Source organism: Brassica napus, chromosome C9 (assembly GCF_020379485.1).
Source record: "Brassica napus cultivar Da-Ae chromosome C9, Da-Ae, whole genome shotgun sequence".
NCBI lineage: Eukaryota > Viridiplantae > Streptophyta > Magnoliopsida > Brassicales > Brassicaceae > Brassica > Brassica napus.
The window spans coordinates 53,295,745-53,317,837 of NC_063452.1; the positions used below are offsets into that span (position 1 = coordinate 53,295,745).

A 22,093-nucleotide genomic window follows, 5' to 3' on the forward strand; every position below is an offset into this window, starting at 1 on the left:
TCGCGAAAATTGAAATTAGAATTCCGACGGATAATATTCGTCGGACCCTAGGTTTTATAACCACGAGCCCCTTCTTCTTCTCCATTTCTCTCTTCTTCCTCTGCGCGACTCCTCTCTTCTCTCCAGCGATTTCCCCCTGAAATCCGACGATATCTCCGGCGATCTCCCCCTTCTCTTACACAAATCATGTAAGGACCCTATCCCACTCTCTTAGGTTCTATTTGTTAGGTTTTTGTGTAGTTTTGATAGATTTTTGTTAGGGTGATTGGTTAGGATTGTGATTTGGTTGTATAATAGGTTTAGAATTGTGATTTGGTTGAATAATTTGTTTTGTTGAATTGATTTAGAATTTTTTTAGAATTTTTTTATTTTTTTTTGTATTTATAAAATCGATTTTTGTATATAAAATCGATTTTTGTATTTTACAAAACGATTTTTCTATATAAATTCGATTTTTGGATTTTACAAAATCTTTTTTGTATATAAATTCGATTTTTTAGATTTTACAAAACATTTTTAATATCTATAAAACTTTTTTGTGATTAAAAACTATTATTTGGGATTTAAAAATATTTTTAATATATATATATATATTATTAAAACTATTTTTTGTAATTATTAAACTATTTTTTATTTATTAAAACTATTTTTTGTTTATTAGAACTATTTTTATATATTTATTAAATATTTTTAATATCTATAAATCTTTTTTTGTGATTAAAAACTATTATTTGGGATTTTTTTTAAAAAAATTAATTTATATAAATCTGTATTTATTAAATATACTTTTTTAATTTACAGGTCTCATGATGATCAGACCCGGCCTCGACAGCGTCGTGGTCGTGGTGGTACGGGGAGCCAGTCTCGGGATTCCAGCCATTTTCAGGATTCCCCTTCGCCAGCAAATGATGGAGATGATGCAGATGATGTACCCGAACGAGGTGTTCCCGGACGTGCCAGACCTGTAGTTTTTTTTTTTCCAAAAACTCGCAATGTTTTATTTTTATTTGTGAAACTTTGAATATTAATTAATATGATTTCAATTTTAATTTTAATTTTATATTTTCGAATTTACATTTCAAAAATTTTATTTTTTTTAAAAAATTAATATTTTTTACATTCCGAGGAAATTAATTATATTTTTTACTCGATCGATCGATGCGTTTTTGGACATATATCCATCGATCGATCAGTTTATAAAAAAACGTTCGGAATATACCGAGGGACATCTTCCTCGGAATATACCGAGGGACACCTTTCCTCGGAATATACCGAGGGACATGTTCCTCGGTATATTCCGAACGTTTTTTTATAAACGGATCGATCGATGGATATATGTCCAAAAACGCATCGATCGATGAACTTCCGAGGAAATATCCCGACGAATTTCTCCCTCGGTATATTCTGAGGAGATTTCCGACAAACTAGTGATCCTCGGAATTTCCTCGGAAATTTGTTTCCTCGGAATTCCGTCGGAAAATTCCGAGGAATTTCCGAGGAAAGAAGAAATTCCGAGGAATTATTTCAGAGGACTTGTTTCGTCGGTATGTCGTCGGAATAACGTTATTCCGACGAAATTCCGACGATTTTTTCCCTCAGTATCCTTGCTGTTTTCTTGTAGTGACGTTCCCACATCTCCACTTCCATCCCCACCATACAACCAAGGTAAACGTCGTGGCCCAAGGAATCCCACTTTGAGCATCGTTATCACATAAGTTCCGTTATAACCACTCAAGCAATGACATCGAGAAGAAGGCATGTCTCTTTGTACCTGTGACGAATCTATTCTAGATTCCCTCCATTGCAGGGCAGTTTCTAAGAACATGTAAAATCGTCTCAACCCCTCCTTTACATATTTGGCACACATCAGTTCCACAGAGATGTCGTCTATATCTCTCCGCATTCGTCATGATTGCCTGATTCCCAACGAGCCAGAGAAACACTCTAACTCTCTCTCTGGGGCTACCACACGCCACATGCTTTTATATAAGCTTTCCATCTGCTGTCTTGGAGTATAATCTCTTGTTATCAGCTCGTATACAGTTTTAACTGTAAATTGCCCATTTGGAGCTTTTCCCCACGCTAAACGGTCTTTCACTCCAGTTACAGCGTCCACAACCACTGCCATAAGCTCAATCCGTCTCTCATCAGTTATGTAGGGGGGAATTCTGGTGAGATCCCACCTCCACCATCTAGCCACAACTCTCTAGCTGTTATGCTTTCATATCCCTCTGAAAGATCTACCAAAGCCTCTCCCATAAAAGGTTGTCGTGAGAGCCACCTATCTGTCCAAAATTTGATGTCTCTCCCATTGCCAATAACCCAACTATGCCCATTTGCAACCACTTCCCTGATTCCCATTACCACACTCCTCCATGTAGAAGAAGCGTTCCTCCCCGCAACCATCCAAGAGTGGTCATGAATATCACCCACAATACTTACTTCGTAGGACCCTAGCCCACAATCCATCCTTATCATTTAGTAGACGACATCCTACTTTAGCTAGCAAAGCTTTGTTCATGTCTCTCGACACTCGAATCCCAAGACCACCATCAGCTTTCGGTCCTTTCGGTCTGCAGACCTTATCCCAAGAGATCAAATGTTGTCCACTACCCCACACAAAGCTTCTTGATAGGCTATCCAACTTGTCAAGTGTGCTAACTGGCATATGTATCGTACTCATGGAGTGCACCGGTCAATATTGACGATAAGACCGCTTTAGTCATAGTTACCCTGCCTGCTAGGCTCAGATTTTGCTTCTTCCAGCCTGATAAGCGTGATGCCACCTTCTCTAGGACCTCTCCAAATGTATCTTTGTTGATTCTTTTCTGTAGAATCCAGTTCCCTTGTTGATGCAATGCCACTCTCCCGGCTTATTAACTACCCTTTCTCTCGAGTGACATTCCCAGAGAAATTTTTTTTTGACTTTGGGAGACTTACTTTTTGACCAGAGGCTCTGCAAAACGTCTCCAACACTTCTCTTATCACTCGGACTTGCGACACTGAAGCCTCAGCAAAGAGAATTAAATCATCTGCGAAACAGATATGAGAGAGCTGCGGTCCACCTCTAGACAGCTTTATGGGTTTCCATTTTTTTTTCATCACAGTACTATTTATCATTTGGCAGAGCCGCTCCATACACATCACAAACAAGTACGGAGATAGAGGATCCCCCTGTCTAAGCCCTCTTGATGGCTTAAACGACTCTGATTTTTTGCCATTCCACAATATATTCATCGAGGGTCCAGAGACACATTCCATGATCTTTCCAACCCAACCCTCAGTCAATCCGACTGCTCTTAATGTATCCTCCAAAGAATCCCAGCGCAACCTGTCATAAGCTTTCTCCAAGTCCAACTTTAGTAGCATCCAACCTTTTTATCCCTTCTTCCTTCTCATCGAGTGAGCAACCTCTTGAACTACCACAATATTATATGCACTCAATCTGCCTGGTATGAAACTCGACTGAGCAGGGTCAATCAGCTTATTCATAATTCCCTTCAGTCTCCCAACCATAGCTTTCGTTATTATTTTGAACAACACATTACATAGGCTTATAGGATGAAACTGTGTAATACTTTTCGGTTTAATCACTTTCGGGATCAACACTACAAGAACATCATTTGTATCTTCCGGTAATTTCCCAGTCTCAAAGAATCAAAGTATAAACCTGACCACTGAAGGGCTCACAGTTTCCCAGCACCGTCGATAAAACACTGGTTGAAAGCCATCAGGTCATGGCGCCATGAAACTGCCCATCTTCCTTACAGCTATCTCTACTTCCTCTGCAGAGAAAGGTCTATTCAACGTAGAATGATCTTGACTCGTAAGCCTCACAAAACCCCTCATCGGTAAGCCCTGTATATCAGTATCAACATTCTCCAAAGAGTATAGAGTTTTAAAATAGTTCACCGCAAGTTTCTCCAGCTCATGCGCATCCAATATCCATTTATTATCATCATTTTTCAGCATATCCACTCGGTTCCTTCTCCTCCTGATGATTGTAGACATGTGAAAGAACTTAGTGTTCCTATCACCATGAGCAATCCATTTCTCCCGCAATTTTTGAAACCAAATTACTTCCTCTTGTTCCAGAACTATTTCAAATTCCTTGAGTAACTCACCCTCTTTTACCAATAACTCATCACTAAGATCTTCCTCAATTTTCTCCTGTATCTCTTTAATCTCCATAACTAACTTCTCTTTTCTCTGTTGAACATTCCCAAACACTTCCTTATTCCACTTTTTGAGTTTCACTCCCAACCCCACGAGAGCTTCTCTTGTATCAATGTCTTGGTCCCATGAAGCTGCCAACAGTTCTTGAAACTCACTATGCTGTAACCATGCCGCTTCGAAGCAAAACAGACGTCGGCACGCATTCCCCTGAACCTCTGGTGTAAGCTGTAAGTATAAAGGAGCATGATCCGAAGCCAAGAAAGGCAGATGTGATATTCTTGCCTCCCGCCATTTGAGTCTCGATTGGGCGCATCATAAGACTCTATCCAACCGCTTGGCCACAAAGGTATTCGCTGATTTCCCTCTCTTCCAAGTAAACTGGCTCCCACTGAAACCCATGTCTATGAGCGACATGTCATTGATCCAATTACCAAATGTTAAAGAGTCCTGAGATAGTTTTCCATTCCCTCCACTTCTCTCATCCAATTTCACAATTGTGTTAAAGTCACCACCAATGATAACCGGACCAACGGTAGTACTGATTACTTCCTCCAAAGCTGCCCATAGACCACACCGACGGCCTGGAGTAGGGGCAGCATACACGACGATCAAGTTGATCACTTCTGTTCCACTTCCTACTCTAGCATAATTGAACTGATCTGAGGACTTTATCACCTCCAGCTCTCCTATTTCTGACCTCCATAGTAGCCATAAGCCACCACTCTGACCACACACATCTACTCTAAACGAATTCTCAAAACCCAGACCTTGACAAATTCGACCCGCAGCTACTCCACCAGCGTGCGTTTCGAAGACATCAAGAATATCTGTTTTGAATCTCTTCACCAGGTATCGAATCGATCTGCGAAACTGAGGTTTATTTGCCCCCTGGCAATTCCAAAGAATGCACTTCATCAAATCATTATTATCAACTAGCATAATCATCGGGGCAAATCGTTATGCCTCCACACCCTTCGAGCTTTCTCCCTCACCAAGCTCCGATCCATCCTTAACCAGATTCTCCGTCAAATCCAATTGCGCCGGTATGTGTCTTTGGTCGCTACCGTGTTCTGGATTTTTCTCACTTCCATCTACTCCTTCATCTCCGGCGAAAACACCTCCTCGTCTTCCGATCCTCTCTTTTTCAACTCTTAATCTCTTTCCACTTAACGATAAGTTAACCTCACCTCTAGCTGGGCCATAAATTAGGCCGTGCATAGGCCCAAAAGGTTTTGGTTTTGGCCTTTGAAGAATTGGGCTTCTCAGATTATTTGCCTTCTTTTCTTTAAGGCCTAGACGGGTTGTTGACTGATTCCCTTTGCCCCCAGTTGCAGCAAACGCCATCACCTTCCCAAGTATTATGCTTGAACCTCCAAGATTTATATTAACGGTGTTCTCATTTTCTTTATTCTCTTCCTCTCTCCCAACATCATCTCGTAGCTCCTCTATCTCCCTACTTCCAGTTAAGCTTCCAAACCTATTCGACACATTGATCTTCTCCACCACACCACCATTGCATACTTCCTTCATCTTATTCTCCGCCATATCTCTCCCATCATTGCTTCGCATAGTATCTCCTGACTGTCTTTGTGGGTCGGTCTTTTTCCTCGCATGTCTCACTTGTGTAAACCTTGTTTTCATTCCTATGGATTCAGTATTCACATGAGTCGTGATCACTGGAGTAGGCACAGAAACAATAGCTCGCTCCGTGCCATTCTGTGGACATGCGTGCACGAGGTGTCCATACATATCACAATTCAAGCATATAGCAGAAATTCCTTCGTATGAAACGAAGTATCTCTCACCATTAATCAGCACTGACCCCTTCAATGGTTTATTAAGATTCACCTCCACGCAAATTCTCGCAAATCTAGCTCTTTCAAACTTCAAAGTTGTCAAATCGACTTTGATCGGTCTTCCTAGCCCCTTAGTGATTCCCATCAGTATCGTTTTATGATAGAAGTTCACAGGAATATGGGAGAGACAAACCCAAACCGGCGTCGTATCTATCTCATCCTTCAGCGGATCAAACTCCGGAGTCCATGCTTATACCATAAGATAGCTTCTAAACGCCACCAGATAGTGCTGCCATATACTCCTCCTCCTTCGGAAAACGTACCATAAAGAAGTGTTTAGGAAGATCCATGACATACATCGATCCTTTAGGTTTCCATAACTCCTTCAGTTTTCGAGTTAGACTCAGAATAGGGACGTTCCTTCCCAAAAACCTAACAATCATGCATCTCTTCCACAAGCTATTCATAGCCGCCAATACCTCCTCGCCGATCGTGATCTCCGGCTCTCCATCCTCACCATTCGGAAACTCCAACTTCAATCTCGACTCCACAAACTCTTCATCCACAGCTTCCTCCGGAACTTGCATTCCTCCCTTATTACACCCCACGACTTTCCTTACCCAAGAACCCGGAGCATCCGGTGGATCTCCCGGCGGTCTATCCTTCCCCCCCGATGTCCTCCATTGTAGCATCTTGCACTTCCTCCCCCACAATCCTAAAATCGCCTCCCAAAACCCTAGCCTCCATTATGACTTATCCTTTTTTTGTCGATCCTTCATTTGTTTCTCTTCAATTTCCATGATTTTTCTATTTTTTCATACAACTTTCCTATTATAAACAGTAAGTGCTACGCACGCCCAACCGTAAATATTTGCCTATATTGAAATGATGTTATAAATGAATAAATGATAGACAATGTTAAAAATACATTCAAAATTTGTGATCCATGGTTTAAATTTTTTATTATGACAAAATAAAAATGATTACAAAATCATATAAGTAAAAAGTCTAATTTAATTAATTATTAAGATTAAAAAATATATATATATATATACATATTGTTTTAAATTAAACTATATACCATATAAAATACATAAATATTTTAGTTGTGAATTTTACATTAATTGAACATTTTATTTGATAAAAGATTTGAAAAAAAATTGACAACTTAACTTTTAAAAAATTGTAAATTATTAAAACTATTAATCCCACAATGAAAATTTTGTTATCAATAATTTAAAAATTTTGCTATAAATGATATAAATGATCAAAAAATCATATGAGTAGAAGCATCATTTAATAAACATTAATATTAAAAATATATTTTGTATGTTAATATCATTTAAATTTAATTATATATCTTATCAAATAGAAAAAAAAATTGTTTGAATTAATAAAATTGATTTATATGTTCGCATCAATTTAATTATATATGTAATAGTTACTGACTTTTATTAATCAATATATATTTATTATTTCATAATATATAAAATCATATAATACATAAAATAGTTTATATATATAATGTTCATCTCGCGGATCTTAATCTAGTATAGTAAATATAAATGACGTGTACAAGTTGAAATACTAAAGTATTAATCCTTAGGCCTTGAAAAGCTGTCTCTGTGTCATTTTATTTGTCTTTTAGTCCTTTGTTGCAATAATGAAGATTTTATTTCTTGCTTGTTATGAACAGGATGACAAAAGGATACCATTTAATGTAAGAGAAAAATATGATGCTGATATCTGGTTCATGAGATGCTTTTTCATAGAATCTCAAAATACATCAGAGGAAAACTCAACTGCTTATTGTTAATTATGTATTATATGAGAAATTCTTGGGGGTGAACCTCTAGATTCACCGACCAATAGTGTTTGAGTATTTGATATTTGATATATTTTAAAAAAGGAAACAAAATTGAATTTCCAAATAATATTATATTTTTAAAATAAAACAATAAAAATACATAAAAATAGGGGCAAATCTCCAAAATAGCACATTTCTAAGTTTATATCACAAAAATAGCACTCAAAAACTAAAATGACCAAAATAGCACCTTTCTAAGTTTATCCTTTGAAAATTTTAATTTTTTTATTTTTCAAAATTTGAAATCTTATCTCCAAAACTTCATTTTTCAACTCTAAATCCTAAACCCTAAACTCTAAACCTTAAACCCTAAACCCTAAACCCTAAACTCTAAACCCTAAATTCTAAACCCTAAACCCTAAAACCTAAACCCTAAACCCTAAACCCTAAACCCTAAATCCTAAACTCCACCCTTTAACTCTAAACCCTAAGTTTGTGACTTGATAAAACATTAAGTGCTATTTTTGTGACTTTTGACATTGAGTGCTAGTTTGGGAACAAAAACTTGATTTAGTGCTATTTTTATCTTTTTCTCTAAAAATAGTTACAAAAAATAAATAAATAAATATTGATAAACTTTTAGCAAAATACTAAATCTTATACCCTAAATCCTAAACTCCAAACCCTAAATTATAAACCATAAATCTTGGATAAACTGTAAACCATTGGAAAATTTTAAACCCTAAATTATACATTAAAAACTAAATCTTAATAACACTAAACCCTAAACCCTAATCACTAAACCCTAAATCATAATCACTAAACCCTAAACCCTTGGATAAACCCTGAACCCTTGGATAAATCATAAACTCTAAATCAAAAATATTTAAAATTAAACCTAGAGTTTATGATTTATCCAAGGGTTCAGAGTTTACCCAAGGGTTTAGGGTTTACCCAAGGGTTTAGGGTTTAGTAATTAGGATTTAGGGTTTAGTGTTAGTAAAATTTAGTTTTTAATGTATGATTTAGGGTTTAAGATTTTCCAACGGTTTAGAGTTTATCCAAAGTTTAAGGTTTAACGTTTAGGGTTTAGGGTTTAGGATTTAGGATATAGGGTTTAGTATTTTGCTGAAGATTTAACAATATTAATTAATTTATTTTTTGTAACTATTTTTATGTATTTTTATTATTTTATTTTAAAAATATAATCGAATTTAGATATTCAATTTTATTTCTTTTTTTAAAAAATATCAAATATCAAATAATCAAACACTGTTGTTTGGTGAACCTAGAGGTTACCAAAAATTTCTCATTATATTGTGCGCTCCGGATGGGATTGTCGAGATATTTGCAGAGGTAACATCTTTAATAAATCCAAATATATATATATATATATATCAAAGTGAAGACATCTGAAGTTGAAATATTGATATCTTCTATATTTCAATATAGTTTTTAGCGTATTAATCAATTTTCGTTTGTTAAACAAATTAGTTTGTTTTGTTGAAAACATTAATAAAGTCTTATTTGAATACATGTTGCAGTGGAGGGGGTGGGAGGAAGATGAACTACAACAACAAGAGAAGATGGTACACCCTCGCTACTGAAAGACGCTTAGAGGGATTAGATACTCGTTCCTTTCTCTCTTCGACCCCTCAGAAACAACAACAAGCTCATGCATTCAGATTCACATTCTAATTATCCACTCAAACATGTAGCTCCTCCAACCACGGGTCTGACCAAACATAAACGTGATGGCCTGAACCGAGGACTAACCAAGAACACGTAAATGTAGCAGGCAATTATATCGATCCCTTAACGTATTAGACTATTAATTAGGATTAAGCTGGAACTCCTATCTGATGGATTAAAAACAATGAACATATGATTGCACTGTAAGCACGACTATTCGAAGATCCGCAATAATACGCACATAACGTTATTGCAATTACGTAGCTTTAACATTCGTCAGATAACTAATAATACACTTGGGTATATAAACGACTACTAATATACATTTTCGAAATGATTTAATTTTAAGCAAGGAAGAAGATGGTGAAAAAAGAGGCTAACGATTGAGTGCAACAGAGAGGGCTACACCAAGGACGAGCCATGCCCCAATGAAGTATCCAAGAATCCTCGTTGGTCCTACATCTTCTGGTTCCTGTACTCATTTCTCCCCAAGCTCATTAGTATATTAATATTAAAGCCGATCTCAAAAGAGAGCGGACTGCATATCTACCTGTGGAGGCGGCTCTTCCCTGGACGGTTCCATGATGTCAACCTCGAACGGCCAAATGTACCGCTCTGCTTTTTCGCTTCTGGCTAGACTCCAATCATACATTCTCCTCTCTTCCACGGACGACAAAATCGTATACGAGTCCTAAAATGCATATGATTCCCATGAATTCTCACTCACAGAGATGATATGAGAAAATTCAAAAAGGTTTGGCATGTTTTTTTGTGTTTACTTTGACAAGCTCCATCTTGTTCTTGAGTTGCTCTTCTTCTAACCCTTGTTCCATTAGCTCCTTAACTCTATCTTGGTAACCAATTCTTACCTGATAACAAAACAAAACAAAAAAAAAACAGTTTCATTTTTAACTATTTGCTAATATGAATCAGATTCTCTACTTGATGATATCAATTAGAGGAAACAAAACTTGTATAGCAAGTCATAACATAAATTTTATAAATAAAATCAAATAAACCTGATCATAAGAACAGTTTCTGAGAAGTCCAAGCCGACCGTAGTGATCCACATCTGTAATGGCTGCATACTAATCCAAACCGCTATCAATGTTTTTTCTTCCACGTCCAACATTCAAAAAAAAAAAAAAAACAGAGAGAGATTACGAAGGCCACGTAGAGCACGTTCGACGTTGAGAGCGGAGATTAAAGATGGAGTCTCTTTCGGCGCCTCATCGACGGCAGTGCTAGATCCACCGTCGGTCTCTCCCTCCGTCGACGTCTCACCGGAACTCCTCGCCGGCGAACAGATAATCCGTTTTGTGATTGTTAGCTTCCGCGGGAAAGAGCACGTGCTTGGTACGTGGTGGGGGATGGATTCGCCGGGAATGTGGACTAACGACAGTTGAGTCATCGGAGATAAGGAAGCCATGGCGCTAAAATGTTCACTCAGAAAGTGATTTCGATCCTTCAAATTTTACTTGATAACGGAATACGAAAGTGTCTCAGCCATAGAAACTCCTCAATATGGATAATAAATATAGTTTAGATACAAATAAAAGTTAGAGCATGAGTTAACAACAAAGTCGTTGTAGTATAGTGGTAAGTATTCCCGCCTGTCACGCGGGTGACCCGGGTTCGATCCCCGGCAACGGCGTTTTTGTTTTCTTATCAAATATAGTTTACATCCTTCGGTATGTACAGAGTCAAAGCTCATGGGTTTTGCATGTCTCTAAATTGTTTAAAAGAATTGAGTCCAATGAAAGAAACAGGAAACAAAAGAAGATAATACAGAATGACCAAACAGACTTGAAGCAGAGTCTTTTTTGTTCTTTCTTATTTGTTGTTTAGACCAGAGCTCTCGCCGGATTTCCAAACCACATCGTTAAGTGTGGTCGAGAGCTTCTTGTAAAACTGCAAAAAGGAAGAGTAGTAGATGAACATATGTAAGAAACGGTCCTTGTAAGAACATTGTTCATATAATAGAAAATTGGATGTGTTATTATTTACCTTATGGAACTCTAATGTATCTCCTTTTGTTTTCCGAACTTCTACCATATGAAGAGACGGTGATACTTGAAATATCTACAGGAAAAAAAACATTATATACTAGATTAAGGTAACTTCTTTAAATCCAAGGTCAGATTCAGATTCAGATACTGATTTAGTAGAGTCAAAATGAGTAATGATTCCATAATGTACCTCAGTCGCCACTTTTAGGTTTCCCTTCCTTCCCGCATTCACGTTTTCAAGTCTCATCTGTGCACCCAAACAAAGTAGTGGTTCAGTGAGGAAGTGACCAACACTGATGATGATAATTAGTAATTACGCTAACTAGGTCTTTAATTTTCTTTTTGGGGTTAGGGTTTATCAGTTTATACCCCGAGGAAGAGAACTCATTTTCTTAGTGTTCTAGTTAAAGATTTTATTTTTCGATGGATCCACTTGGTGTTTGTGATTCTTAACTCTAACATGAAGCTGTTTTTAGAACAAAAGAGATAATAGCTGATAGGATTTTCACACGATGGTTTACCTTATAGTTTTTCTTTTGAATATCGAAACCAAGAGGCTTAGAAGCTTCTTCAATCTTCTGGACTAACTCGTTAGCAGCGCCTGTAGCTGCGAATCTTGTTTCTCGCTTGTATCCCTGTAAGTTTTGAGCAATAAAAATAGACTAAAACCTGAAACTGCCAAGAATGTCTGCTCTGTTTTTGTGGCACACAAGTAGGAGTTTTCGCAGGAGAGTAAGCGCTATTAGTCTAAGAGAAGAGACACACCTCTTCTTCTTCAAACAAGTTCCCGAGATCCAAAGCTCTCGACATTGATATCAACTCAAAGGCATTCATAGATGTTGGCTGCTCCTCTTTCTTTTCTGTGACATGATGCTCCTGTTCATAGATCACAGAGCCATTTATTCAAAGTAACGAAACAGAAAACAGCTCACCCATAAATATGACTCACTTCTGAATCTTTGAAAACAGCTTCTACATCATCCAAGTTTGCTTCTTCTTTCTCCTCGAAAACGGGTCGCTTGTAATTTTTCTTGAACCACGCATCTTCCAGAATCTCTTGAATTGAGATACGCTGTCAATTAGTACCACCGTTGAAATCAAGGACGAGAAATAATCCTCATATGTTTTAATACATGCAAAAGATACAGCTAAAGTATTAAAGAGTCAAAAAGGAAATATATAAATACTTTGATGGACAAGAAGTAGATTGATTATAAAAGAGATTTTTGTGGTTTTTAACAGAAGAAAACAAATGAAGGATAGGTTTGAATCTTGAAAGCATTTGTATAATGTATCTTACAGTAACCGGGTTTGGATCCAAGATTCGGACGATCAATTTCTTGGCACCAGGAGATAGCCAAGGAGGACAAGTATATTCGGCAGCTGTTATCTGGAAAAAAATGAATGGAAAAGAAGAATCACAGATAATGGCTAACGGATGTAATTTCTGAAATATTAATGTACAAAAAGTCCTTTACCTTTTTATACAGCGTCATGAGATTAGACTCATCGAAAGGCAGATAACCAGCAAGTAGTACAAAGAGTATCACTCCACAGGACCATAAGTCTGCGGTTGCCCCATCATAGCCTTGATCATTAAGAACCTTGCCACAGGACCAACAAGCAAAGCTATTAGAAACATGGTGCAAAAACCGCATGAGAAGCTGCATGACTAAGCATATATACCTCAGGAGCAGCATAGTTTGGAGTTCCACATGCAGTGTGAAGAAGACCATCGCCCTGCCGAATCCAAATAAAATCCAAGGATCAGAATATATTGTATACACATAAGAACATGCAAAGATTCAGGATGAAAAAGATGTTTTCGGCTATAGTTTCTACTACTTTTGACAAGAATCTAGAAAAAGAAAAAGTGCCCATGTATTTTTTTATCCCAAATCTTATTGTAAGAAGAACCATTCAAATACATAATTACTAAACATCATGCATATGCATTTGAATAGGACGATGACAAATCAGTAGGAATTCAGACAAATTAAAGGATGCTTATAAGAAGAAGAAATAATTAACCCTGACTTGTCTGGACAAGGCACTCAATCCAAAATCAGAGACTTTGAGATTTCCTTGAGCATCTAGAAGCAAGTTTTCCGGCTGCAGTAAGAGAAGCAAATAAGACAAATTAGCTTGCACTTTCAAAAACTTGGACCCAAAATTTACCAAAAAAGGATGTGTGGGGTACCTTTAAGTCTCGGTGGTAAACTCCCCTGCTGTGGCAGTAATCAACTGCATTGATAAGCTGCTGAAAATATTTACGTGCTGCATCTTCTTGCAAGCGCCCATCATGCACCTGCAGCAGTTTAGACGTAACGCAAATGTTAAACATCATAGATATAAAAAAAGATTCCAGTGGTAAGAATTGTGAACATTTATCAAGACATTTGTTACATGATTCAAACACCAAAAGATAGATAAGATACAAGTTATAGGGATAAGGGAATCTCACAATTTTGTCAAAAAGCTCTCCACCAACGCCGAATTCTAGGACAATATATATCTTTGTCTTGCTCGCCAAAACCTGGAACAGTTTCAGTTATTTCCTTAAAAGTTAGCTTTCCACTCAAAGATTAAAAGTTGGGAGGCGAGGAGAGAGACCTCGTAGAGGCGCACTACATTAGGATGGTTTATCAGCTTCATAGTAGAGATTTCTCTCCTTATCTGTATAAAAACCAAACAGAGAACAACAACAGCAACATTAAAGACGGATCTATATTATAAAATGATGTTTTAGAAAGCAAGATTCACTTTAGGGCAATGAAGTGGGTATTACACCTGCTCAGACATCTTGTTTTTGAGAACCTTCTCTTTATCAAGGATCTTGAGAGCCACGGATTCTCCAGTCTCGGTGTTCTTAGCATACCTGACTTTAGCAAAAGAGCCTTGTCCAATGGTTTTGCCAACCTCATATTTACCAACACGACGCTGTACCTTGGGCCGATTCATCGCTCCCAGAGTTCAACTTCATTGTTTCCAGGAAAATGTTAAAACTCCATAACAGAAATATTCCATAAAAAAGATCCCAACAGAATAGAAGTCCTAATAACAGTCCAAACCCCCCAGAAGCATCATATTGTTAGAGCACACAGACATATGAAACTGTTAGTAGATCTCGGTGTTTACGAGATCGCCTAGAATAATATATGCATATGTGTATATATAATTGAAGTAAGATTCTCGAGCTAGCTCAGGAATCCAGCATCAGCATCAGCGACTATGCACACTTCAAACACAAACTAAAAAGCCTAAACAAAGTGATCAAACTATACTTAAATCACAACTATTCAAAAGCTGAAGATGGAAGATCGCATCGCAACAAACCTGCAAATATTTGGCCGGAGAGAGAGAGAGAGAGCAAGTGGAGGTGAAGAAAGGACTTGCCGGAGCTCAGAAGTTGGTAGGCTGATTCTCAGAAGAAGAAGAAGGAGAAAATAATATATGGCGGAGGGTGAAAGATGGGAGGGGATGGACGAGAGATACGATGATTTTAGTAGTTTTGAAGCTAACAGACAAAAACTAATTCATTTCGTGGTGGGGGACTTTTACAATATCACACTTCTCTTCTTTTTTTTTCATTTTCGTATGGGACACAGCCTTTACATCTCTCATTTCTAAGAAATTCTAATTTCTTTCTTTTTTTTTCCTACCTTTTTTCTCTAAAGAATACCCTTCTTTTTGGTCCAATTATCTTCAGTTAATTAAAGCAATGCCAAAAGATTCAGTGTTTTTTTTATATAGATTTGACTAGATGTGCACAATCTTTTTCTTCCTAATTCTTACTCTATATATATGTGCATAAAATATGAAATTTTAGTTAAGATAGTAAATTAATCTAAATGATTTGATTTGATTTTCTTATCTTTTTAAAGGAGATCATGACAAATTTTATGCTCATATCTTTTAGAGGGGTGTATTCAATCTAAAATTTGAAGTGATTTAACTTTTAACGAGGTTTTAGATGATTTTAAAGAATTGCAGAGAATAAAATGATTTTTGTTAAACCACTCTAGAATATCACCTAAACCATGAGATTTGAGTTTTATTTTTTTTAACTAACAAACTCCATCCAAACACTCTAAAATCACTTGAAAATTTTAAAACTCCACAACTTAAAATATTTTCAATAACAGTAGATTTCATAGTACTTTATAAAATGTCAAGTTCAATAACACTGGATTTTAAATGAATTTTTAAAATTCATGTTTCAATAACAGTGGAATTGTCATTTTGACACAAATCACCTAAAACTCTCAATTGAATACAGCCCCTTAATCTATGCCTAGTTTAAATTTTAAAATTTTATAAATATACTACTAAATTAATAAATGTCAATTTTAAATTAATATATTGCAAAAAACCTTGTACTAAATATGTTTGTTCTATTAGTATTTATTAGTAGAGAAAAAGCTGAAAGACAAAAATCATAAGGGCTAAGGCTAGCCCACAATTTAATTTGAAAGGCCCATTAGGCCCAATACAATAAACATTGTGCTCTCTTTATAAGCTCTTGCATATAGGGGAAGACCGAAAGAAAAGAATCAGTCTCGTAACTTTTGTCGGATTTCCCCCAAAAAGGAAAAAAAAAAAGCTAAGAAGAAAGAAAAAATGGCGGATCAGCTCACCGATGACCAGATCTCAGAGTTCAAGGAAGCCTTTAGCCTCTTCGACAAGGATGGTGACGGTATGTTATCTCCACAGATCTTCGTGCCTTTTATTGTTCGTGTACTCGTCGATCTTAGTTTTTTTTTTTTTTTTTTTTTTGATGGTTCTTGATCTGTATTTGTCTGATACAATTCGTGTTTGTTTCACTTAGAGTTCGTTAACGATCTAGCTTTTTTGTCCTGTAAACGATCCATGGCTTGTGTTTTTTTGTTTGCTTTCTCGCTGGATCTCGTTAGATTGAATGATCGAGATCTCATTCTACACTTTTTTTCATGGGACGAATGTGCAGCGATGAAATTATTCATATGTTGTATTCATATGTTTAGATTCAATTGTTGATTGATTGGTACATAAGGAAACATGGAATAAAAACAGAATATTCCATTTTCCTTTAACAATTTGACAAGATTTTTTTTTTTTTTCTGGTGTTCATAAATGAAGTTTCTTTGTTAAAGTCTCTCTCTTTGTTGGGTATTTGTAAACATATAAGTTTTGTATCTAAAGTTTGTAGCTTGGTGTGGTTTCAGGTTGCATCACCACCAAGGAGCTCGGAACCGTGATGAGGTCTCTAGGGCAAAACCCAACCGAAGCTGAGCTGCAAGACATGATCAACGAGGTCGATGCAGACGGCAACGGTACCATCGATTTCCCCGAGTTCCTGAACCTGATGGCGAGGAAAATGAAGGACACTGACTCAGAGGAAGAGCTCAAGGAAGCCTTCAGGGTTTTCGACAAAGACCAGAACGGTTTCATCTCTGCAGCTGAGCTTCGTCATGTGATGACTAACCTCGGGGAGAAGCTAACCGATGAGGAAGTTGATGAGATGATCCGTGAAGCTGATGTTGATGGTGATGGTCAGATCAACTATGATGAGTTCGTTAAAGTCATGATGGCTAAGTAAGTGAGTGAGTGTGTGAGAGAGAGTCTTACTATCCCTTGTTTAAAAAAAGCCTTAACCTAAAAAGAATGATACATTGGCTTTGATTATGGTTGTGTTCTTTAGGACATGTTTTTGCTTCTTTTCTGTTTTATTTGTCTGCTTCGGCTAAGCTATCTCTTTAGTGTTATGTCAAGTATGAACTTCGTGTTTTGCTTATCCTTTGACAATTGATATTCTCTCTTCTTATTTGTTTTAATCTCTGTTGTTTCCCTGCAATGAATGTTCTACAAAAATTGCTGCCAGAGACGTGTGTGGTTGAATATAGGCCTCAGCATTTGTAATTGAACAAATTGAATCCGAGATTGGCTACATGCCTATTGAAACAACCAGAAGGCTCTTCTCTTTACCGGTGAAATGTTGGTTGAGGAAAGTTATCGGTGGATTTGATCTGTAGGGAGTAAAAAATATAACAAAGATGTACAAAAATGTTTTTTTGTACAGAAAAATGCATTGTTTGCTTCTTCAACCCTTGGTTAGCTTTTCATGGCTTCACCTCTATAGCCAAACAACTCTACATGGATTTGCAAACCTCCCAGCTTCCCTTATATGGTCTCTGCACAGCACAACCAAAACATTCCGCCTCAAACCAAACTGGGACTTCATGCACAGCTTAGGTTTCTCAGGCACTCCTTTCAAGAACACAGGACTTCTCGTCGGAACGATATGATTAGGGATACTGAGTTTGGAGGAGGCTGAGAAAGAAGAGCCTAACGTATTGGCACCATCACTGCTGTTAGAAACACCAATAGCTTTCCATCCATCAGCTATGAGTTGCATAGTTTTCCTCGTGGGAACAACATTCTTCTTCTCCATATCCTTCAGAAGCTCTTCCGCCTTCCACGGCTGCTTCGCTTCCCCAAACCCCCACATGAGAGTCTCGTAAGTAGTCAAGTTAGGAGACAAACCAACCGTTCCACACATTTTGTTATACACCTGCATCGCCTTCTTCATCTCACCCGCGCTGCACCAACCGCTTATGATCGTCGTGTAGATCACAACGTTAGGCCTAACACCGAACTTCTTCATCTGATTCAAGACTTGCTCAGCCTTCTCCGGCTCTCTAGCTCGAGTGTACCCTTTGGCGAGGATGCTAAACGCGTGTATGTCAGGATCTATTCCTCCTTCCAACATATCACCGTATATCTCCTCGCATCTTTTCATATCCCCTACAGAGCTCCACGCGTTCATTAGCGTGCTGAATGTAACCACGTCAGGTCTCACTCCGAACTCTTCCATCAGGTTTACTACCTCCCCAACTCCATCCATGTCGTTGCTGGCGAGGAAGCCTTTGACTAGAGAGTTAAAAACAAAGAGATTCGGATGAACTCCAAGTTCTTTCATTCTATAAAAAAACCTCAACGCTTCCTCCATCTTGCCTTCTTCGCAGTAGCCGTTCATAATGGTGCCGCAGGTACGCACATTCGGTTTGACTTTGCTGTGTAACATCCTCGGTATGATCATATCCTCAGCTGTGCATGTTGAACCAATCCTCGCATAGGCTCTTGCCAATGTGTTAAACGTGACAACATCCGGTTTCACCCCATAAGATTGCATTTTGTACACAATGCTCCATGCTTCTTCGATCCTCCTCTGGTTACACCAAGCCTGAACGAGTATGTTACATGTTCTGTCGTTCGGTTGGAGCATCTCGTCCTTTAACATCATCTCCAGGAGTCTTGACGATTCCTCCAGCTTACCGATTTTGCCGTATCCTTTGATGAGAGTGTTGAACGTGCTCGCTGTGGGTTTGCATCCACTCTCCTTCATTTTTTCGAAGATTTTCATCGCTTGGTCGAGGTTTCCGGACTCGGAAGAGGCGTTGATGATGGCGTTGAAGAGGATGGTGTCCGGTTTGAGGCCGTTCTTCTCGACTTTGGAGATGAGGGAGAGGAGGGAATGGAAATGCTTTTGGCGGGTCAAGGCGGTTACGAGAGTGGTGTATGTGATGATGCTTGGCTTGTGGCCTTCTTCGATAAGTGTGTTGAAAATGGAATGAGCTTCTTGTGGTCTTCCTCGTTCTATCAAGCCGTTCATCAGCTTGGTCCTTGAACGAACGTCGCCGCAAGTCGTACCGCCTGAACATATCACACAAGGATATGACCTCAATTGCACTGTCACAGCCTGTGAAGGAAAAGGATAAGTTATCTCAAACCTCTCTTCATTAAAGGGATACGATCAAAGACGTTAATTAAGTATTTGAATCTGATTCTCTACAATCCAACAGGACCACTCTGCAAGTGAAAGAGCACTCTAAACATAAACAAGTCTAGAATCTAGACTCAAAATCATTCTACATATATTCAGATGATTAAACCCTTCAACTCAAATCATTCTACATATAATTGGATAGATGATTTGACTCACTTCGGGATCTTTGAAAACAGCTTCCACATCAGCCAAATTTGCTTCTTTCTTCTCTTCAAACACGGCTGGCTTGTAATCTTTCTTGAACCAGGCATCGTCCAAAATCTCTGGAACTGTGATACGCTGGCATGATAACACAGTCAATTAGTTCCACCACTTAGTATGACTATAAATGATAAAACTACTAGACAGTAGATCATTTTAGACACTTTTGAACATTACTATAAGATGCAAGTGGGTATTCATGGGACTAACAATTGCAGGAGGACCATACACTTTTGAACATTTTAGACAAATGATAAAATTACTAGAGAGTAGAGATCATTTCAGGTAGAATCAGCAAGAATGGAAACAACTAAATTCAGCAGATGAGATCATTTCAGGTAGATCATCTTACAGTCATAGGGTTTGGATCGAAGATTCGGACTATAAAGTTCTTAGCACCAGAAGACAGCCAGGGGGGACAACTAAATTCAGCAGATGAGATCTGAAAAATGACAAAAGTGCAACATAGAAACAAGAATCACAGATAATGGTGAATCCTGGATATATGTTACAAAATTTCTTACCATTTTGTTTAGAGTCGTGAGATCAGAATCCTCGAACGGCAAGTATCCAGCAAGTAGTACAAAGAGTATCACTCCACAGGACCATAAGTCTGCAGTTGGCCCATCATAGCCTTGATCATTAAGAACCTTGGGACAAGAGCAACAAGCAAGCTATTAAAAACATGGTGCAAAAACAGCATAGCAAGCTGCATGACTAAGCATATATACCTCAGGAGCAGCATAGTTTGGAGTTCCACATGCAGTGTGAAGAAGACCATCTCCCTGCCGAAACCAAGTAATTAGAAAGATCAGTGTCATGGATCTTATCAGATATTTGTTAATAACATCATTACTGAACTTTGGACACATCCATTAGAATCAGACAAGAACAACTCAGTAGGAACTCACGCAAATAAAATGATGGTAATAGAATCAAATTTAGTAGTTACCTACCATGAGTTGTTGGGACAAGGCACTGAATCCAAAACCAGAGACTTTCAGATTTCCATGAGCATCAAGAAGCAAGTTTTCAGGCTGCATTGAGAGAAACAAAAAAACTTAGGCATATCAATTAGCTGCACTTAAAAGAAACTCACACTACGAACTTGGTCCTAAGAGGTACTAAAACATTACTGTACTTTTAAGTCTCTGTGGTACAGTCCCCTGCAATGGCAGTAATGAACTGCATTGATAAGCTGCTGGAAATATCTACGTGCTTCCTCTTCTTCCATGCGTCCATCATTTTTCTTCACAAGTTTAAATTTAATGCATTGCTTTAAAACCAAAAATTAATATATCTTCATCTGATGAGGCATTTGATGCATAATTCAAACACCAAAGGGAGATCTTTGGAGGGAGAGGGAAAACTCACAATTTTGTCAAAAAGCCTTCCGCCACTGATGAACTCTAGGACAAAATATATCTTCGCCTTGCTCGCCAGAACCTAGAATGATATCAAACTTTTTAACAGATTTGCTTTGACTCCAAAGAGATCTCAATTCCTGGCTGGACCAAAAAAAACAGAGACAGGTAGAGAAAAGTTGGGGCGTGGAGATGGACCTCATACAGCTGCACTACATTCGGATGATTTATCAGCATCATTGTACAAATTTCTATCTTTATCTGCAAAAGCAAACGCAAAAGTACACACATCACATTTCCGGAATTAAGACAGATCTCTCTGTGAATCTCACTTGTTTTACTTCCAAGTAACGTACAAGAGAGGAGGCATGAAAAAAATCGGATGCTAATTAGGAAAGTGAATTTTACCTGTTCAGACATCTTAGTTTTGAGAAGCTTGTCTTTATCAAGGATTTTGAGGGCCACGGACTCTCCTGTCTCAATATCCTTAGCATACCTAACTTTAGCAAAAGTGCCTTGTACAATCGTTTTGCCAACCTCATATTTACCAACCCAACGCTTGATTTTTTGATCACTCATCACTCAAGAGTTCAATGATCTTCACAAGCTGTTACAGGATAATGTATCTGGTTATCTCTATAGAATCCAACATAACAGTCTCGGAGTGTATCTTTTCTCAGTTCACAAAAATTAAATGCAACTATAGGACATCCAAATTCTACACTAACCAATACTCGTAAGCATATGTGTATACAACTAAAAGTGAGATTCTAGAGTTAATTCATCATAAATATTAGATTGTCTACACTTTATACAAATGGTAAACGCGTGAACAGGTGATCAAACCCTCCAGCTTTACCGAATCATTTCAGAACATGGAAACACACCTGCGAATTGGCTGGAGTGTCTCGAGAAAAAAAAAGGAAGCAACCAGAGTTGAAATCGCATGCAGCCTTTCTAGAACTCAAAGCTTTGCAGGAGGATTCAAAAATCAATGGCGCAGAGTTCGGTTGTGTTTGTGTGAAAGAGAGATGGTGTGTGTGGGCCAATGCAGAACAAAGAAGCTCGAGAGTCGCGTGGAGAACAGACTCTCATCGCTTCTGCAACTTGATTGATCGGTCTCAATTACTCGGCCAATGCCTTCTTCTTCCTCCATACTCCATCGTGTGGCTCACTTTATCACACGCTCTCTCTTTTTTCTTTTTCTTTTATCTTTCTCTTAT

General features: G+C 37.9%; 5 protein-coding genes and 1 non-coding gene across 8 annotated transcripts; 2 read left to right on the forward strand and 4 right to left on the reverse strand.

Moving 5' to 3' along the window:
- Positions 1-3,735: 3,735 nt before the first annotated feature.
- On the reverse strand, positions 3,736-6,664 carry LOC106421260. Its single transcript, XM_013862108.2, has 4 exons — positions 6,296-6,664; positions 5,140-6,192; positions 4,498-5,064; positions 3,736-4,401 (listed from the first exon to the last, which is right to left on the reverse strand). Exons 1-4 carry the CDS (start codon positions 6,662-6,664, stop codon positions 3,736-3,738), a joined length of 2,655 nt encoding a protein of 884 aa, XP_013717562.2.
- A 3,038-nt stretch (positions 6,665-9,702) lies between these two features.
- Positions 9,703-11,012, reverse strand: LOC106421301 (NAD(P)H-quinone oxidoreductase subunit U, chloroplastic). The gene is made up of 5 exons (XM_013862144.3): positions 10,636-11,012; positions 10,491-10,552; positions 10,251-10,340; positions 10,022-10,162; positions 9,703-9,943 (listed from the first exon to the last, which is right to left on the reverse strand). Exons 1-5 carry the CDS (start codon positions 10,898-10,900, stop codon positions 9,848-9,850), a joined length of 654 nt encoding a protein of 217 aa, XP_013717598.1. The 5' UTR covers positions 10,901-11,012; the 3' UTR covers positions 9,703-9,847.
- A 41-nt stretch (positions 11,013-11,053) lies between these two features.
- Positions 11,054-11,125, forward strand: TRNAD-GUC. Its single transcript has one exon. It is a non-coding gene; the product is annotated as a tRNA-Asp (tRNA).
- Positions 11,126-11,165: 40 nt separating this feature from the next.
- On the reverse strand, positions 11,166-15,076 carry LOC106421298 (CBL-interacting serine/threonine-protein kinase 26). Of its 2 annotated transcripts, none has more exons than XM_048767371.1 (15): positions 14,817-15,076; positions 14,271-14,457; positions 14,094-14,156; positions 13,945-14,016; positions 13,681-13,788; positions 13,518-13,592; positions 13,167-13,220; positions 12,959-13,084; positions 12,781-12,870; positions 12,430-12,552; positions 12,246-12,356; positions 12,002-12,115; positions 11,671-11,727; positions 11,479-11,553; positions 11,166-11,382 (listed from the first exon to the last, which is right to left on the reverse strand). In XM_048767371.1, the coding sequence occupies exons 2-15, from the start codon at positions 14,439-14,441 to the stop codon at positions 11,305-11,307; spliced, it is 1,317 nt and encodes a 438-aa protein (XP_048623328.1). In that variant the 5' UTR covers positions 14,442-14,457; positions 14,817-15,076; the 3' UTR covers positions 11,166-11,304. The 2 variants fall into 2 exon arrangements, with proteins under 2 accessions (XP_048623328.1, XP_048623327.1); XM_048767370.1 differs by having other exon boundaries at positions 13,512-13,592.
- An 864-nt stretch (positions 15,077-15,940) lies between these two features.
- Positions 15,941-17,293, forward strand: LOC106371686 (calmodulin). Its single transcript, XM_013811777.3, has 2 exons — positions 15,941-16,176; positions 16,685-17,293. The coding sequence occupies exons 1-2, from the start codon at positions 16,101-16,103 to the stop codon at positions 17,056-17,058; spliced, it is 450 nt and encodes a 149-aa protein (XP_013667231.1). The 5' UTR covers positions 15,941-16,100; the 3' UTR covers positions 17,059-17,293.
- Positions 17,294-17,414: 121 nt separating this feature from the next.
- On the reverse strand, positions 17,415-22,074 carry LOC106421297 (pentatricopeptide repeat-containing protein At5g21222). Of its 2 annotated transcripts, none has more exons than XM_013862138.3 (11): positions 21,758-22,074; positions 21,279-21,477; positions 21,069-21,131; positions 20,881-20,952; positions 20,648-20,755; positions 20,463-20,543; positions 20,238-20,291; positions 20,031-20,156; positions 19,859-19,948; positions 19,462-19,584; positions 17,415-19,218 (listed from the first exon to the last, which is right to left on the reverse strand). In XM_013862138.3, exons 2-11 carry the CDS (start codon positions 21,447-21,449, stop codon positions 17,593-17,595), a joined length of 2,514 nt encoding a protein of 837 aa, XP_013717592.2. In that variant the 5' UTR covers positions 21,450-21,477; positions 21,758-22,074; the 3' UTR covers positions 17,415-17,592. The 2 variants fall into 2 exon arrangements, with proteins under 2 accessions (XP_013717592.2, XP_048623326.1); XM_048767369.1 differs by having other exon boundaries at positions 20,648-20,782.
- Positions 22,075-22,093: the final 19 nt, after the last annotated feature.

Bases quoted from the DNA above. Each gene is read 5' to 3' on its own strand.
- LOC106421260 (XM_013862108.2), bottom strand. From the start codon at position 6,664: ATGCTACAATGGAGGACATCGGGGGGGAAGGATAGACCGCCGGGAGAT. The intron at 6,193-6,295 runs GTACGTTTTCCG...GATCCGCTGAAG, and splicing joins TTCCTAAACACTTCTTTATG to GATGAGATAGATACGACGCC. The intron at 5,065-5,139 runs GCATAACGATTT...TGGAATTGCCAG, and splicing joins AAAGCTCGAAGGGTGTGGAG to GGGGCAAATAAACCTCAGTT.
- LOC106421301 (XM_013862144.3), bottom strand. From the start codon at position 10,900: ATGGCTTCCTTATCTCCGATGACTCAACTGTCGTTAGTCCACATTCCC. The intron at 10,341-10,490 runs GTTTATTTGATT...TTTTGTTATCAG, and splicing joins GAAACTGTTCTTATGATCAG to GTAAGAATTGGTTACCAAGA. The intron at 9,944-10,021 runs GTAGATATGCAG...AAATGAGTACAG, and splicing joins GGGAAGAGCCGCCTCCACAG to GAACCAGAAGATGTAGGACC.
- LOC106421298 (XM_048767370.1), bottom strand. From the start codon at position 14,441: ATGAATCGGCCCAAGGTACAGCGTCGTGTTGGTAAATATGAGGTTGGC. The intron at 14,017-14,093 runs GTCTCTCTCCTC...AAACTGTTCCAG, and splicing joins ATGTAGTGCGCCTCTACGAG to GTTTTGGCGAGCAAGACAAA. The intron at 13,085-13,166 runs GTATATATGCTT...TCCTGTGGCAAG, and splicing joins CAAACTATGCTGCTCCTGAG to GTTCTTAATGATCAAGGCTA.
- LOC106371686 (XM_013811777.3), top strand. From the start codon at position 16,101: ATGGCGGATCAGCTCACCGATGACCAGATCTCAGAGTTCAAGGAAGCC. The intron at 16,177-16,684 runs GTATGTTATCTC...GTGTGGTTTCAG, and splicing joins CTTCGACAAGGATGGTGACG to GTTGCATCACCACCAAGGAG.
- LOC106421297 (XM_048767369.1), bottom strand. From the start codon at position 21,449: ATGAGTGATCAAAAAATCAAGCGTTGGGTTGGTAAATATGAGGTTGGC. The intron at 19,585-19,858 runs GTAAGATGATCT...TTATCATGCCAG, and splicing joins TCGATCCAAACCCTATGACT to CGTATCACAGTTCCAGAGAT. The intron at 19,219-19,461 runs GTGAGTCAAATC...TTTCCTTCACAG, and splicing joins CTGTTTTCAAAGATCCCGAA to GCTGTGACAGTGCAATTGAG.